The sequence below is a fragment of the Sminthopsis crassicaudata genome, chromosome 3 (assembly GCF_048593235.1).
Source record: "Sminthopsis crassicaudata isolate SCR6 chromosome 3, ASM4859323v1, whole genome shotgun sequence".
Lineage (NCBI taxonomy): Eukaryota > Metazoa > Chordata > Mammalia > Dasyuromorphia > Dasyuridae > Sminthopsis > Sminthopsis crassicaudata.
In genome coordinates, this window is record NC_133619.1 from 604460792 (window position 1) to 604476158 (window position 15367).

General features: G+C 50.9%; 1 protein-coding gene across 1 annotated transcript in view; it reads left to right on the forward strand.

The window, feature by feature from the left end:
• The window catches only part of CRYBG2 (crystallin beta-gamma domain containing 2), a 43228-nt gene that overhangs the window by 12798 nt on the left and 15063 nt on the right, over positions 1-15367 (forward strand). Inside the window, 9 exon segments of the mRNA XM_074302555.1 lie at positions 6651-9591; positions 10680-10727; positions 11135-11250; positions 11498-11627; positions 13521-13660; positions 13837-13963; positions 14321-14356; positions 14976-15021; positions 15256-15341. Coding sequence (XP_074158656.1) covers positions 6651-9591; positions 10680-10727; positions 11135-11250; positions 11498-11627; positions 13521-13660; positions 13837-13963; positions 14321-14356; positions 14976-15021; positions 15256-15341 — 3670 coding nt within the window.

Sequence of the window (15367 nt, forward strand, 5' to 3'; positions counted from 1 at the left end):
TTGTGCCCCCACTTGGACAACTACCTTGAGAAAGAGTGAGACCAGGTGGAAAGTGCCAGAAAAAGGAGAGATGCATTTTGTGGGGAGGGGGTGACCAGGACAGGTAGTTTCGGTCGGATCCGTGGTGGTGGATGGGTGTGTGAGTGCGGGTGTGCAGGAGACTGGTTTGGCCCAGTTTTGGGGGTGACTCACAGGTGAGTTGAGGGTTTTGTTTGACTTGTTGGATTAGGCATCTTTCCCCCCTCCCCCTCCACTTCCCAATTCCACAGGCCATGTTTTGAAGTTACAGGTTATCTTGTCCATCCTTCTTCCCCCTCTCCCAAACACATACCGCTCTAGACCGAGCCAGACAGTCCCTGAGGTGAAGGTAAGATGGGCGAGAGTCCAAATTATTTTTGAATCTCTTGCTTGTGAAAGAGACTTGGACAGTTGGGAAGTGCTTGCTCTCTGTCTCTGTCTCTCTCTTGTCTCTGTCTCTCTCTATCTGTGTGGGTCTATCCCTTTCTGTCTGTCTCTTGTCTCTTTCTCTCTCTCTTTCCTTCTGTCTCTGTATCTCTCATTGTCTCTGTCTCTTTCCCTGTCTGTCTCTATTTCTCTTTCCTTCTTTCTGTCTCTTTCTCTCTGTTTCTCTTTCCTTCTTTCTGTCTCTTTCTCTCTGTTTCTTTTCCTGTCTCTGTCTCTCTGTCTGTCTCTCTCTCTTCCCCCTTCCCTTACCAAGTCCTTGATTACCTTTACTGAACCCTGCCCCCCAGCCTGAGCCCCCTTTCTCTTATCTTTTACCTCTCCCTTCCCATGCACTGATGGTAGAAAATCCAGGAAAAGGATTGATGTGGGGTGTCAGCCATTAACTGTTTTCTTTTTCCTACTGACCCTATGAGTCTTCCGAGGTCAGGGGAGCCTTCTTTCTCTTTGCTTGTATTAGGGCTTCTCCTGGATTGAGTGATCTGCTGTTAGTGCACGAAAGGGGAGAAGTGAAGGCTGTTTAGGGTAGGGGACAGGGGTCAGTAAAAGTAATGGGAGACTTGGTGAGGGAAAGGAACTCAGGAATGAGAAGCTCATTGAGGGATGGAATTCAGTGAGGGAAGTGGCGCTCGAAGGGGATGGAGTCCCAGTGAATCAGTTCAGTGGGGCTGGATTAAAGCTCAGTGGGAAGATGGGATTCAATGAGGAGATGGAGGCTCAGTGAGGAGCACAGAGGACTCAGTAAAGAGAATGCAAATTGTTCTTGGGGATCAAGGAGCCCCAGCTGTACCCCATGCTCAAAGATTGCTGGGCCAGGCCCTGATGGTCACCCTTTTCTCTCCACCCACTTCTTTGAAGGCCAGCTTATTGCCAAATAGATAGAGGCGTCAGGCTTGGGGCTAGGCCCATATCCCCTTTTTATTCTCCCCCACCCCCCAATCCTGGCATCTAGTCTGACAAGTCCTGAAGCTGAGACTGGCTTTTCACAGCTTCTTCTCTGCTTTAGCCCCTTTCATCTCAGCCCCTCATAAAATATTGACTCACGTCTGGGGACCGTCAAAGCAGGGCCAAAGTCCCAAGGCCCCCAGCCAGCTCTTTAGGGAGTGGGTGGAATACTGAGATCCTGGGGACCTGGAGCAGGATTCCCTGGGATGGATCTGAGAGACTTGCAGGGGAGATTGCCACAGGGATGATTGAATGAATGAATGAAAGGCAGGCAGAGAGGGAAATCAGAATAAGACCCAAAGAACTAAAAACTTCTGTCTGACATGGGTTAGGGAGATGGACAAGAGGTTCAAAGTCCTTAGGACCTGGGGTCCCCAAACCGCCTTTTTTACCTTCTCAGAGGGTGGAGTTGGGGGTGGAAGGTGGGAGAGAATTTGTAATTGAAAATAAAATTTTTAATTAGAGAAAAGAGAAGAGAGCTCCTTAGAGAAGAGAGATGGATGGAATTACCTTCTGGGGACAGGTCTATTCTGTGTTAAGCAAGCCTGACATGTAAACCTAGATTTAGGGAAGATGTAACCTGGAGTAGTAGATGGAGGATAGGCGGGGGAGTGAGGAAGAATGGTCTGACTCTCCTGTGACATACTGGCCTGGTGATGCCCCATGAGTCACTTTTCCTAGAAGATTAGAAGTTATGGTACAATTGCTGATTTGCATTAATTTGCAAATTAGCTTTCTTAAGGAAACCTGGAGTTTCCTTAATGAATTCATAGTATGGACAATCAATAATGAAATTAGAAAAGGAAGTTTTTAATTCACTTCAGTGTCCTTGAAACATCAATATCCACCGGTCTTGCTTTTATTATTTTTGTTGTTCACTTGTTTCACTCTTTCTGATCCCATTTGAAGTTTTCTTGGCAAAGATATTTGCCGATTTTTCTGCAGTTCTTTTTACAGTTGAGGAAATTGAGGCAAACAGGGTTAAGTAATTTGCCCAGGGTCACAGAGCTAGTAAATGTCTGAGGCTGAATTTGAACTCAATTCTTCCTGACTCCAGGCCCAGAACTCTATCCAGTTACCACCTGGCTGCCCTTCCTTTAATTAAAGCTAGTTTTAATATTTGCAAAGCATTTTATAAATATTATCTTGCTTTACCCTCATAATAACCATGGGAGGTAGAGGCTATTATTATACCTACTTTACAGGCAGGTTAAGTGACTTGTCCAGGGCCATACAGCTAGTAAGTGCCTGAGTCACTTTGAGTTCAGGTCTTCTTGAATTTAGCTCTAGTACTCTATGCATTTTACCTTCTAGCTATCTACATTATAGGGAGGCAATGTTGTATGGGGGTAGGGAGGACAAAGAATATTGGTTCAAATTTGTACTATTTGCTTCCTGTGAGTTCACCTTTCTAGCCTAGTTTCCTCATCTATAAAATAAAGGGGTCAGACAAAATGGTGTCTGATGTTCCTACTAGCTGTAGATTGATTTAATTATGTTTCTTTGGAAACTGAGTCATTCTTGGGATGGAAAATGTCATCTGCATCCAGAGAGAAAACTATGAAAACTGAATGGATTGAAAAAGCATTTTCACCTTTTTGTTATTTGCTTGCTTTCTTTTTCTTGTGTTTTTTTTTTTCCTTTTTGACCTGTTTTTTCTTGCACAACATGATAAATATAGAAATAAGTTTAAAAAAAGAAAAAAGTTTAGTCTATATCAAACTGCTTGCTATCTTAGGGAGGGAGAGATAAGAAAAAGACAAAAATTTGGAACACAAAGTCTTACAAAAATATGTACATCTATTTGGGAAAATACTATTGAAAAATTAAAAGAGAGAGAGGGAGAGAGAAACTGAGTTATTGTGTTCAGGCCAAACTCTCAAAGTCAGAATGGTATTAACAATAATAATTCACATTTATCAAACTCCTTCTCACTTAGTCTGGATGACATACCCAAAACAGGAGGTTAAAAACCAGTTTTATATCCCCATTTTCCAGACAAGGAAAGTGCAGCTCTAAAACATTAATTGATTTTCTCAGGATTTCCCAGCAAATCAATAGCACAGTTTGGGTTAAGAATGTTTTTTTTCTACTGTGTGAGAGGCCAAAGACAAGCCCTGTCCTCAAGGGACTCACAATCCATTTAGAGAAAGGGTTCTTAAATTTGAGTTTTTTAAGTTTATTTGTGATTTTGGTTTTGATAACTATGTTTCAGTAGAATTAGTTTCCTTGGTAACCCTAAAGATTTTATTTTATTCATTTAAAAATCTTATTTTGATAAGGAGTCATTAGATATTGCCTAAGGGATGCAGGACCCAAAAAAAGGTTAAGCGCCCCTGATTTAGAGAGACCATAAGCATTCTGTTCTTATTTTTATAGATACAGGAAGAGGAGTCAAATCACACAAGTAATAATAATAACTATAGCCGGCATTTACATAGCATTTGAGTGAGGGTTTTTGAAGTGCCTTCATATACTTTGTACCATTTGAACTCAGGTCCTTCTGACTCCAGGGCTGGTTCTCGGTCCACTAGGCATCTAGTTGCCCCTGTTATTGCCATGCTATAATTTAGAGACTGGGATTCGAAGATTAAGTGATAGGTCCACTGTCACATAGTCCCTAAGCGCCACAGCTGGGATCTGAACTCACTTCTCCTGATTCCATGCGTAATACTTTCTATTACGTCAACACAGATATAACATGGTAAGAGGGTGTCAGGAGGGAGTCTCCTTAAGGGGGCAGCATGTATGTCTATATGTGGGAATCTACATGCATTTACTACCTTATAATTCCTTTTCTTTTTGTTAACCCTGGCCAGGATTTCCTCCCTTTCAGCCCCGGAGGCCTCAGACACTTACTTACTAGATGTGTGACAGTGGGCAAATCACTTAATCTCTATGTGCCTCAGTTTCTTCAGCTGTTAAATGGGGATCATTAAAGCATTACTTTGTAAGGCTATTGCAGAGATCTAATGAGATAATATTTGTGGAGAATATAGAGAATTTATAGTTAATATTTGAGATCATATTTGTAGAATATACTTAGCACAGTGCTTAGCATACAGTAGACACTTGGTAAATGCTTATTTCCTTCCTCCTTTGCCCCTTTCTCCTTCAACCTGGCTTTGGCTCCCTCTCATCTCAGCTCTGTATCTTTATACCCAAACACCCAAGTACCAATCCCACATCTCCTTTTGCAGTGGGCAAGTGGGCCTCCTAATTTTACCAACTCCTCCAAGGTCCTCCCACCCATATGGACATGCTCAAAGTTTATCACTCCCAGGAAGCCTTTTCTTTCTTCTCCCCCATCTTTTTTCTTTTATAATAGCTTTTTACTTTTTTATTAAAGCTTTTTATTTTCAAAACATATGCATGTACTGGTCAACCTGCCATCTGGGGGAGGGGGTTGGGGGAAGGAGGGGAAAAGTTGGAACAAAAGGTTTTGCAATTGTCAATGCTGAAAAATTGCCCATGCATATATCTTGTAAATAAAAATCTATAATAATAAAACATATGCATAGGTAATCAATATTCACCCTTGTAAAACCTTTTGTTCCAAAATTTTTTTCCTTCTTTTCCTTCCATCCCCTCCCCTAGATGCAAGTAATCCAATATATGTTAAACATCTGCAACTCTTGTATACATTACTTCCACAACTATCTTGCTGCACAAGAAAAATCAAAGAAAAAAGAAAAAAATGAGAAAGAAAGCAAAATGCAAACGTATTAGTTTTCAAAATATATTCAAAGATAGTTTTCAATATTTATCCTTGCAAAATCTTGTATTCCAAATTTTTCTCTGTCCCTCTCCACCTTCCTCCTCCCCTAGACAGCAAGCAATCTGATGTAGATTAAACTTGTACAGTTCTAAATATATTCAGGAAGCCTTTTCTAATTGGGAGCACTTTATGAACATCATTCTCACTTTCCCATATGCTTCCACTACAAAATACTATCTTTTAGTCAAATAGAGTTAAGAAAAACAAATGAGCCAGTGACCATGTCTGACGATATAAGCCCCATCCCTTCCTACAATGCCCTGCCCCTCTGTGGAAGAGAGGGTGTTAGGGCTACTTACCGGTTCCTAGAAGTCAAGATAAGATTGGGCATTGCCTTAGATCTGAGTCTTGAATTTTTTTGGGGGGGGGCATTTGATGTTATTTACATCATAACAATATTGTGACCAGGGGATATATTGTTCTCCTGTTTCTGCTTTCTTTGCCTCAGTAGTTGGTGTAGCTGTTCAGCTTCTCTGAATTACTCCTGTTTGATGGTTTTTTATGCTGTACAATGCATTTCATTCATAAGCCAGTTTGTTTAACCAGTTCCCGATCAATGGGCACCCACTCTTTTGGGAACTCAATCTTTTGTTATCATGAAAGTATAATTATATAAAAAATAGCTATTTTGGTAGGTAAACAGTCAGACAGACCACAGACAGATAGAGATAGAGAGAAAGATGGACAGATAGATAAGTAGGTAGACAGATAAATGGTAGCTACTTAGCCAGACACAGAGAGAAATATATAGTCATAAATGGAGAGATGGATGGGTAGAAAGACTAACCCAGAGAGAAAAGGATAGATACACAGATTGGTTTATTTGGATATATCAATATGTATGTATATATACTACATACTATGTACTATGTACAGGATGCCAGAGCCGGGAGGGCCCTTAGAACCCAGGAGGTCAGAGCTGGGAGGGCCCTTAGAACCCGGGAGGTCAGAGCTGGGAGGGCCCTTAGAACCCAGGAGGTCAGAGCTGGGAGGGCCCTTAGAACCCGGGAGGTCAGAGCTGGGAGGGCCCTTAGAACCCAAGAGGTCAGAGCTGGGAGGGCCCTTAGAACCCAGGAGGTCAGAGCTGGGAGGGCCCTTAGAACCCGGGAGGTCAGAGCTGGGAGGGCCCTTAGAACCCAGGAGGTCAGAGCTGGGAGGCCCTTAGAACACAGCCTGACTCTTTGGAAAGCATTAAATCTAACCCAACATAAGGAACAAACCAAGGCCCTGATTATAAGGCAAAACTATGTCTGGAAGAGCATATGTACCCCCGGCCTTCAGAGCTGGGAGAGGCCTGGAGCCAGGGAGTGGACAAGATGACTTCTAGAAGGGCCAGTCTGAAGAGTCGGTGTTGGCCATGTCATCACCCTCACCGTTATTACCATGTTTAGGCAGGGAAGCTGAGGGTCAGGGAGGAGGAGTGACTGGGGAGTCCCTGACTGACTGTGGCCTCTGTCCTTGGCAGGGCTCGGGGCCTGCTGAGCAGTGAGGAGACCGTGCCCGGGGGCACAGTGCCCGGCCCCGGCATGGAGGAGGCAGGCCCGCAGCCGGAGTCCCGCGTGGTGAGCACCACCCTGACCTGGCGGCATCGGCCCCCCGCGCAGGAGGAGGTTCGGCACCGCTTCCACAAGGTCTCCCTGGTCTCGCATGGCGGGGGGGCTGCTCCCCAGGAGGAGTCTTACTCCTATACCTACCAGCGAGAGGAAGTCAATGGCGTCACCACGTGTGAGGAAGAGACTGTGAATTCCCAGGGGGCCAAGATCAGGGCCAGGGAGCCCCCCGAGGACCTGGCTCCAGGGGACAAAAAGAAATTCGTCAGTCATGAGCCCATCTTCTCCAAGATGTACACGCCGCTCCCAAAGGAGAAGAGGCAGCAGGGGAAGCTGAGGGAGGCCGGGGGCCAAGGCCACAGCGGCGCCCCTATTCCCCAGGCAGAAATGGCAAGACTCAGTGTCCCTGCCGGGCCCCGGGAGGCGAGCCCTCACCCCGGCCTGGGCTCCTCCGGGGGAGTGCTTCCGGGCTCTGAGGAGCGGCGGGTGACGCGCACTGTGCGCACCACCACCGTGGTGGGGGGGCGTGTGGAGAGGCGGACTAACAGTAGCAGCTCATTAGTGATCGGGCCCACTGGGCCCGAGGGGCTACCTCGGGGCCGCCATGTGGCCCGAACCGTGCGGGCTGTTGTGGTAGGCCCCCGCCCTGAAGGCTCGCCCTCGCCCAGTCGGAGCCAGGCCCTGGAAATCCTCACCAGCCTAGTACCCTCCGAGACCCATCCCCTCAAAGCCAAGGCCCTGAGGCAGAGTCGGCTACCCCAGGCCATCGCCAGGTTCCAGGGGTCCCCCTCAAGCCAGGTGGGAGTGCCAGGGACTCAGGAACAGCCGCCAAAATTTGGGAAGGCTGAAGAAAGTCCCCTCAGAGCTCCTGGTATCATTGTGGAGGCCTGTGCACCCAAAGAGAGGGAAGTCCCAAGCACCAGGCTGTCTGAGTCTGGAATCAGCCCAACTCCTCTTGAGCTTCCCTCGCAGGGCCCCCCCAACAGAACTTTAGTTCCATCCTCCCCTGGGCCCCAGCGCCCCAGCACTCCCACTGCACCAGAGCCGCTCCCAGTGTGCCTTGGCCCCAGTGTCGAGCTCTCCCTGGAGTCTAGAATATCCCCGACCCCATCTCAGGGGAAAAGTGAGGTTGTCCTGAGCCCCGGAGCTCCCCAGGACTCATCCTCCAAGAGGAGCGAGGTTGTCGTGAGTTCCGAAACGCCTCTTGTACCATCCCCCAAAAGGGACAAAGTTGTCCCAGAACCCAGACCTTCACTTGTCCCATTAACCAAAAGGAATGGAATTGACCTGGGTTCTGGAGAACATTCTGTTCCATCTTCCACAAAAACCGAGGTTGTTCCAGACTCTGGAACCCCTCTCATCCCCTCCCCCCAAAAGACTGAAGTTGTCTTGGGCCCTGGAGCTCCTCTTGTCTCATCCCTGATGAAGACTGAGGTTGTCTCAGTTGCCAGAACGCATCTCGTCCCATCCCCAACAAAGACTGAGGTTGTCCCGGGCCCCGGAATCCCTCTCGTCCCACCCCCGACAAAGACTGAGGTTGTCCCGGGCCCCGTGACCCCTCTCATCCCACCTCCAACAAAGACTGAGGTTGTCCCGGGCCCCGTGACCCCTCTAATCCCACCTCCAACAAAGACTGAGGTTGTCCCGGGCCCCGGGACCCCTCTAGTCTCACCCCCGACAAAGACTGAGGTTGTCCCGGGCCCTGTGACCCCTCTAGTCCCACCCCCGACAAAGACTGAGGTTGTCCTGGGCCCCGTGACCCCTCTCGTCCCACCCCCGACAAAGACTGAGGTTGTCCCGGGCCCCGTGACCCCTCTAATCCCACCCCCGACAAAGACTGAGGTTGTCCCGGGCCCTGTGACCCCTCTCATCCCACCTCCAACAAAGACTGAGGTTGTCCCGGGCCCCGGAACCCCTCTAGTCCCACCCCCGACAAAGACTGAGGTTGTCCCGGGCCCCGGAACCCCTCTAATCCCACCCCCGACAAAGACTGAGGTTGTCCCGGGCCCCGGAATCCCTCTCGTCCCACCCCCGACAAAGACTGAGGTTGTCCCGGGCCCTGTGACCCCTCTTGTCCCACCTCCAACACAGACTGAAGTCCCGACGGGGCCCAAAGACTCTCCTGCCCGATCTCCCTTGGAGGCTGGGCCTTCCCTCCCGCTTGGGCCCTCCCAGGCCCCTGCTAAGGAAGCGGCCAACCAGGATTCTGCAGAAGAAGAAGAAGTCACGCTGACCGCTGACCTGGAGCTCTTCTTGGACACTCTGCGGAACATGGAGGCCCCCGAGATCCTGCGCACCCACAGACTGCCCCGGGCACCCCGCTCCTCCTACCTGGCCATGTACGCCACGCTGCCTGCCATCGATGAGGACCAGGCTTCGACGTGGGCTCCAGGATCTGGGCCCGAGCTCAGGGTAGAGCCGGAGCCGGAGTCGGATGAGGAGCCCGAGAATCCCTATCTCAGTGATGATGAGAAGCTTCAGCGGCGCCAGGAGAAGGCCAGCCCCGGGCCCGGACTGCTCTGGGACACCCGACCCTCCCGGCAGCCCCCGAAAGCCCGCTCCCCACTGGACATGATGAAGCTGCACGTGGCTGATGTTCAGGGGCCACAGGCAGCGGAGCTGGGCCCACGGCGGGGGGCCGCGGGGGCGCTTCCCTCCCGCCTGGAGGGCAGCCTCCTGTTTGGAGGAGGGGATGTGGCCCTCCCTGCCTCTCTGGGGACTAAACTATCTTCCCTGAGACCGCTGGCGTCCCCGGTCCTGGAGAAGGGCCCTGGACGCATCCCCCTGCTGTCCAGCCAAGGAAAGCCACAGCTGCAGGCTGAAGCCACGGGCTCCAGGCCACTTCTGGAGGACAGGGTAAGAGAATTCAATGATAATAATAAGATAATTAACAAAATAATAATAATTATTTAATAATACTCCATAGCACTAACAGCACTTTAAAATCTTATATTATTATAATTATTATAAGCAAATTTTATGTCACATGCAAATACGTTCTCATTTGATCCTTACAACACCACCTGTGAAATAGGTGCTGTTATCATGACCATTTTATAGCTAAGCAAACAAAGGCAGAGAGTAAGTGATTGTCCAGGGTCACACAAGCAGAAAGTGTTTGAGGCTGGATTTGAACTCAGACCCTCCTGAGCCCGGTGCAGTGCTCTCTCCACCGCATCTGCCAGCCGCCTCATTTTTATTGTTGGAGGTACTACTGTGGGCACTGGTTGGCCATGGAACAAAGGACCATAAGAGGCCGGGAAGGAGAAGGAGAAGTCCTTTCAGTGTGTCGAGGGTGGGAGAGATCTCAGGGAAGAGAGTGGGAAATGCACTGGGTGAGGGTTCCAAAGTGGAGACCGTCTTGTCCATCCTGTGTGACCTTGGGCAAGGTGACCTTTTTCCCTCACTCTGATCCAAGAAGAGATTAATCGAAACCCAGCGTTCTCAACCTTTGTCTGCAATGGCGTCCTTGGCAAGCCTGTGGCCCCTTCCCAGAATAATGTTTTTCAATGCACAAAATGACAATTAAGTCCACAACAAAGGCCTGCCATACTGACATACAGTTATCAGAGTAATAAATTCATAGACTCCACATTAAACTCTAATTTCTAAGATCACTATCAATTCCTCAATTCTACATCTCATGATCCCATTTGATTGGGTTTGAATCCGGGGCCTATCACCAACTCTCTGGGGAAGGTACATCCCTCTGAATCTCAGTTTTCTTCTCTGCAAAATGGGCATACTAATATTTCTACCATCTCTCACAAAGGGCTTACTTAACTTTTTAGTTCCATAGAGATTGTATTGTAATAATGATCTTCGGGGGCAGGGGGTTGGGTTTTCATCAGGTCCGAGGAGTGGGTCAGGGGTCAGAGGGGCCGCCGGCCTGAGAGTGATCTTTCTGAACATCCCTTTTTTGTCTCCTTTCCTTACCTGGCTAGAGTTGGAAAGAGAAACCACAAGGAAAACTAAACACCAGACCAGGAAAGGTATGGAGGGTGCAGGGGGGTGGGGGTGGGGCCCTGTGGGCAGGGATGGGGCTGGCGGAGGATTGTCCGTCATCCCTCGGTCTGCCTGGTCCACAGTGGACCATTTATAAATGCTTATTGATGGATAGATTAGAGCTGAGGGGAACGGACTAGTGCAGCTGGAGAGGGGAGGGATCGGCCTGGCCAGAGGGCCTGGGGTCAAGCTTGGGGGGAGCTTGGGGCCGAAAGGTTAAAGGTCTGAGCATAATTGAAGGCAGAGGAGAATCAATGGTCAGTGATCCAGGGAGAAGGGCAGCAGGGCCAGCGGGCTGGAACGGGCTGGGGCAGAGGGAGGGCAAGGCGGGGGTGCCACAGGGAGAGACGGTGACCCCTTGGGAGGGATCTGACCTTCCCTCTCTCATCCCCAGATCATCCTCTTCTCGGAGCCCGGCTGCCGGGGCCAAGCCCGGGAGGTCTGGGATGACGTCACTGATTCCACAGGCTGGCTTCCCCCTCCGGCTTCCCTCCGGGTGCTCCGTGGAGGGTAAGGGAGTGGAGGGGCCATAGCTAGAGACTGAGCTCTGACTGACTGCCCAGGCAGGACTCTGCAGGGGGAGGCATGGAGGATACAGGCCGTCGTCCGCCTCTGCACTAGCAGAAACGAGGGGGTGGGCCCTCTAGAACTGGACCGGCCAGCCCTGGGACGGGGGTCTCTTGGTCTCTGGGTCAGGCTTAGGTGGAAGGCCCCTTTACGTCAAGGGCCCCTTCCCAGGCACCCCCTGTGCCCTCAGGTGGCTGCTGTATGAGAAGCCTGGATTCCAGGGCCGGAAGCTGGTCCTCCCCGAGGGGGACACGGAGCTCAGGAGGTCTGGCACAGCAGGGGGTCCCGTGACCGTGGGCTCCCTCAGGAGGATTGTCCGGGTGAGTAAAGGACCCTAATGGGGGTGAGGGGCAGGAGCTGTTCCCCACCGTCATCCCCACAGAGCCTGGGAGGACGGGGGGGGGGGGGGGGGGGGGGGGGGTGTTCTAGACAGGCAGAGACAAAATCTCCCCCTCCGGGGAGCCCCGAATCAGTGAGGGGCTGAGGGGCCTGGAGGCAGATCTGCGCTGCTCTAGGCCGGGCCGGCCGAGAGACAAACCAGGGGGAGTTTGGGGCAGGAGGAAGAAGCAGGAACAGACTGACCCAAGTGTGTCCAGCCTCCTGCTCTGAGGTGAAAGACAAAGGGAGGGGGCAGGGCAGGGCATTACTTATTCATCAGTTATTTAACCTTTTGCTTTTGGAGGGGCTTGTGGCAAAGTGGAAGTGGTCAAGGCTTTGGATTCTAAAGAACCAGGCTGATTCTGTCTCTGGAAGTAGCCATGTGACCTTTCCACCTCTGTAAAATGGGGGTAGTACCTCGCAGAGCTGCTGGGTTCTCCTCAATTTTTATTGATTCCAAATTGATCTCAGTAGTAGTGGAGAGAGACATGAAGAAGGCTGCAGCCCCTCAAAGAGCTTACAGCCTAGTTAGTACAGGAAGGCAAGGAAGGGAAGATCCTGTTCAGGCAAGAGGATCTAGGAAATGTATCACTTGGGTGGGAACTTGGAGGAGGGGATGGTGCTCCAGGAATAGGGACTGTAGCGAGCAAAGGCTCAGGGGAGGGAAATGAAGGATATGTTTGGGAAATAGGGAGTAGTCGTGTAAATAAAGTTGGAGAGACTAGGGCCAAATTGTAGAGTGCCATCAAGTAATCTGTGATGTGTTCCTCACAAACCTGATCCCATGACCTTTCTACTCTGCACGTTGTTTCTCCCACTAGAATGGAAGCTTCTTGAGGGCAGCAACTGTTTCATTTTTGTCTTTCTATCCTCCTGGCACATAGCAACACTTAAATGATTTTTTAACACTTAATTTTAAATTTTTTTCAATTATATATGAACAAAAAAAGTTAATATTGATTTTTAAATTTCTGAATTCTAAATTCTCTCTCCCTCCCTTCCTCCTCTTTGAAGCAGTTTGCTATAGAACCCAAACAAGGCACTTAATGTGTAATTTTAGGATGGAAAGAACACTGATTTTTCTAGTTAGAAGGAGACAAAGGGTCTTATCACTTACTTGCTGTGTGACCTTATTCTAGTCACTTGCCCATTCTGAGCCTAATTTTCCTCTCAGCTGTAAAATGGAACAGCGTGGTATTCAGCGTGAGTGCTGAATTTGGAATTAGGTGACCTGATTCTACCACTTCCGTCTCTATAAACCTCGTTATCGTTTCCATAAAATAGACACGATGTCTTGTCTGTCCTGGAGAAAATGTGAGGATCAAAGCGATGGTCAAGCGGTCAGTCTGTGTCAGGCTCTGTGCTAAGACTGGGGATAAAAAAGGAGGCCCTCAGAGAGCTTGCAGTCTAACGGGGGAGACCAAACACAAAGAAGTCTATGCAAAGCAAGCTACATATAGGATCAATGGGAAATCGTTAACAGGAGAGGTTGCTAGAGTTAAGATGGGCTGGGAAGGCTTCCTGGAGAAGGGGGGATTTTGGCTGGGACTTAAGGAAGCCAGGAGGTCAGAGCACATTCCAAGCCTGGGGGCCAGCCGGGAAGAATGCATAATAATAATAACTATTGTTATTACTGCAGGCAGCCCTGGTGGGGGCCTGCCCCGAGCCAGGTCCTAGTCCCCTTGGTCAGCCTGAGGAGCTGGCGGAGATGAGTAATCGGTTGAACCTTTCAGAAGGCATCTTCTCCATCCCTTTGCCTGCCAGACCCAGAGTCCAGGGAGGCCCGGAGATTCTCCCTCGAGGCTGAGCATCTTGTCTGTCCTTCCTCCTCGCAGAACTATGTCATCCCCGAGATCAGCCTCTTCTCAAAGGAAGGCAACGAGGGTGTGCGGGTGAAGTTGACGGAAGCCTTGGAAGATGCCCAGGGGCAGGGACGGCCCTTACTTGCCTCATCTGTCACTGTCACTGCTGGATGGTAAGACAGGGAGGACTTCGTTCTCTTCCCACCCAGAGAAGAACGCAGGGGACATAGCGAGGTGGCTTCTCTCAGCCCCAGTATCTCCCCCTCTGCCCGTGATCTTCCTCCAGCCCCAGCCCCCCGTTTCTGTGTTTTGTGGGGACCGCATCAAGGTCACTCTTGCTTCTCCCCAGGTGGTTGCTGTACTCCAAGCCCTACTACGCTGGGGTTCCCTGCATCCTGGAGCCTGGCATCTATCCTACTTGGGAAGCCTGGGGGGCTTCTGACCCTCGTGTCAGCTCCCTGAAGCCTTTGAGACTGGTGAGACCCAGACCAAGAGAGCAGCGACCCACGAGCTCGGCTCAGTCATTGTCCCCTCCTGTCAGGGAGCCCTGGGTCTGAAGAGACACACAGCTTGACCATCAGACCAAGAGGGATGGAGAGGAGGGAGAGGAGAAGGGAAGGGGAGCACTGTCCGAAGGGACAGTGGGGGAGCTGAGATGGTCATTTCTGACTGTGGGAATATTCACTTTGGATGAAGGAATGATCAAAGTGAAAGAGGTGAAAGGTCAAAAGAAACTGTCTCTAGGGGTCAGCCCCGAAAGGGATGGCCCTTCCTGTCCTTTCCTTGGCCTTTCCTCTGTTCTCTGTCCCCACTTTACTTTGTCACTTCTACAGGGCTGTCCCACCGTGGAGAAGCCGGGGGAGCCCAAGGTAAGGCCGGGAGCTTTCCACCCCCGACTGCCTCCCAGGACCTGTTCTGTGACAGGGACGTGAGGGGGGAGGAGGAGCCGAGGGGAAAGGAGGCTTTGGAGAGGGAGCTTCCCGAGATTTGGAAGGGAGGGGGTCTAGGGTAAAGGGCCTGGCATTGTGGGTAAGGGCTTCCCCTCACCCGCTGAGATGCCCTGGGAAGCAGCTCCCAATAACATACCCAAGTCAGGCTTCAGCCGAGAGAATGGAGGTTCCCAGCAGGGCATGGGGGCTTCCTGGGGGAGTCCATGCTCAGTGAGGGCATTCAGTGAAAAGCTGGGGACTCATTAAGGGCACGATAATAAGGGTGGGAGCTCAGTGAGGGGCTAGGGCACACTGCAGATGGGTCCCGGGGAAGAGGAGTCAGTGAGGGGGGATGAGAAGTTTAGCAAAGGAATGGGGACCCATCCGAGGATGTAGGGACTGGTGAGGGAAACAAGGGTTCGGAAGGGCGGGGTGATCACTCCGTATCGGAGGGTCACGGGGATCCTAGTTCTGGCCCCGGAGAGGCGGCCGGAGGGGTAAACTCTGCAAGATCACCGCGGGGGTCAAGACCCCAATGCCGTGATCTCCCCCTTCCCAGGCCCTGGTGTACGAGGCCCGCGCACTTCCAGGGCCGCTGCTGGGAAGTGAGCCGAGACATCTATGACCTGAGGAGGCCGGAGGATGGGCAGAGCCCCCGCGTGGCCCACTGTGGGCTCCCTGCGTGTCCTTGGGGGCTGGTAAGGGACGGGGCTCGGGGGCTGGGGACCGTTCTCTTCACTCAACACCATGGGCGGGTTGTTGACTTCTGACACCCCTGCGAGGCTTTCTTCACCCCTCCTCCACACTTCCCCCCCATGCTCCTAACTTGGGAAGTTTAGTCTCCCCGAGCCCCAAATGGTGCCCCCCGTCCTCGGAGTTCCAGAGCCTGCGTGCCCCAGAGCCCCGGCGGCCCCCCTCTGACAACGTGAGTGGTGGAGGCTGTGGGGAGCT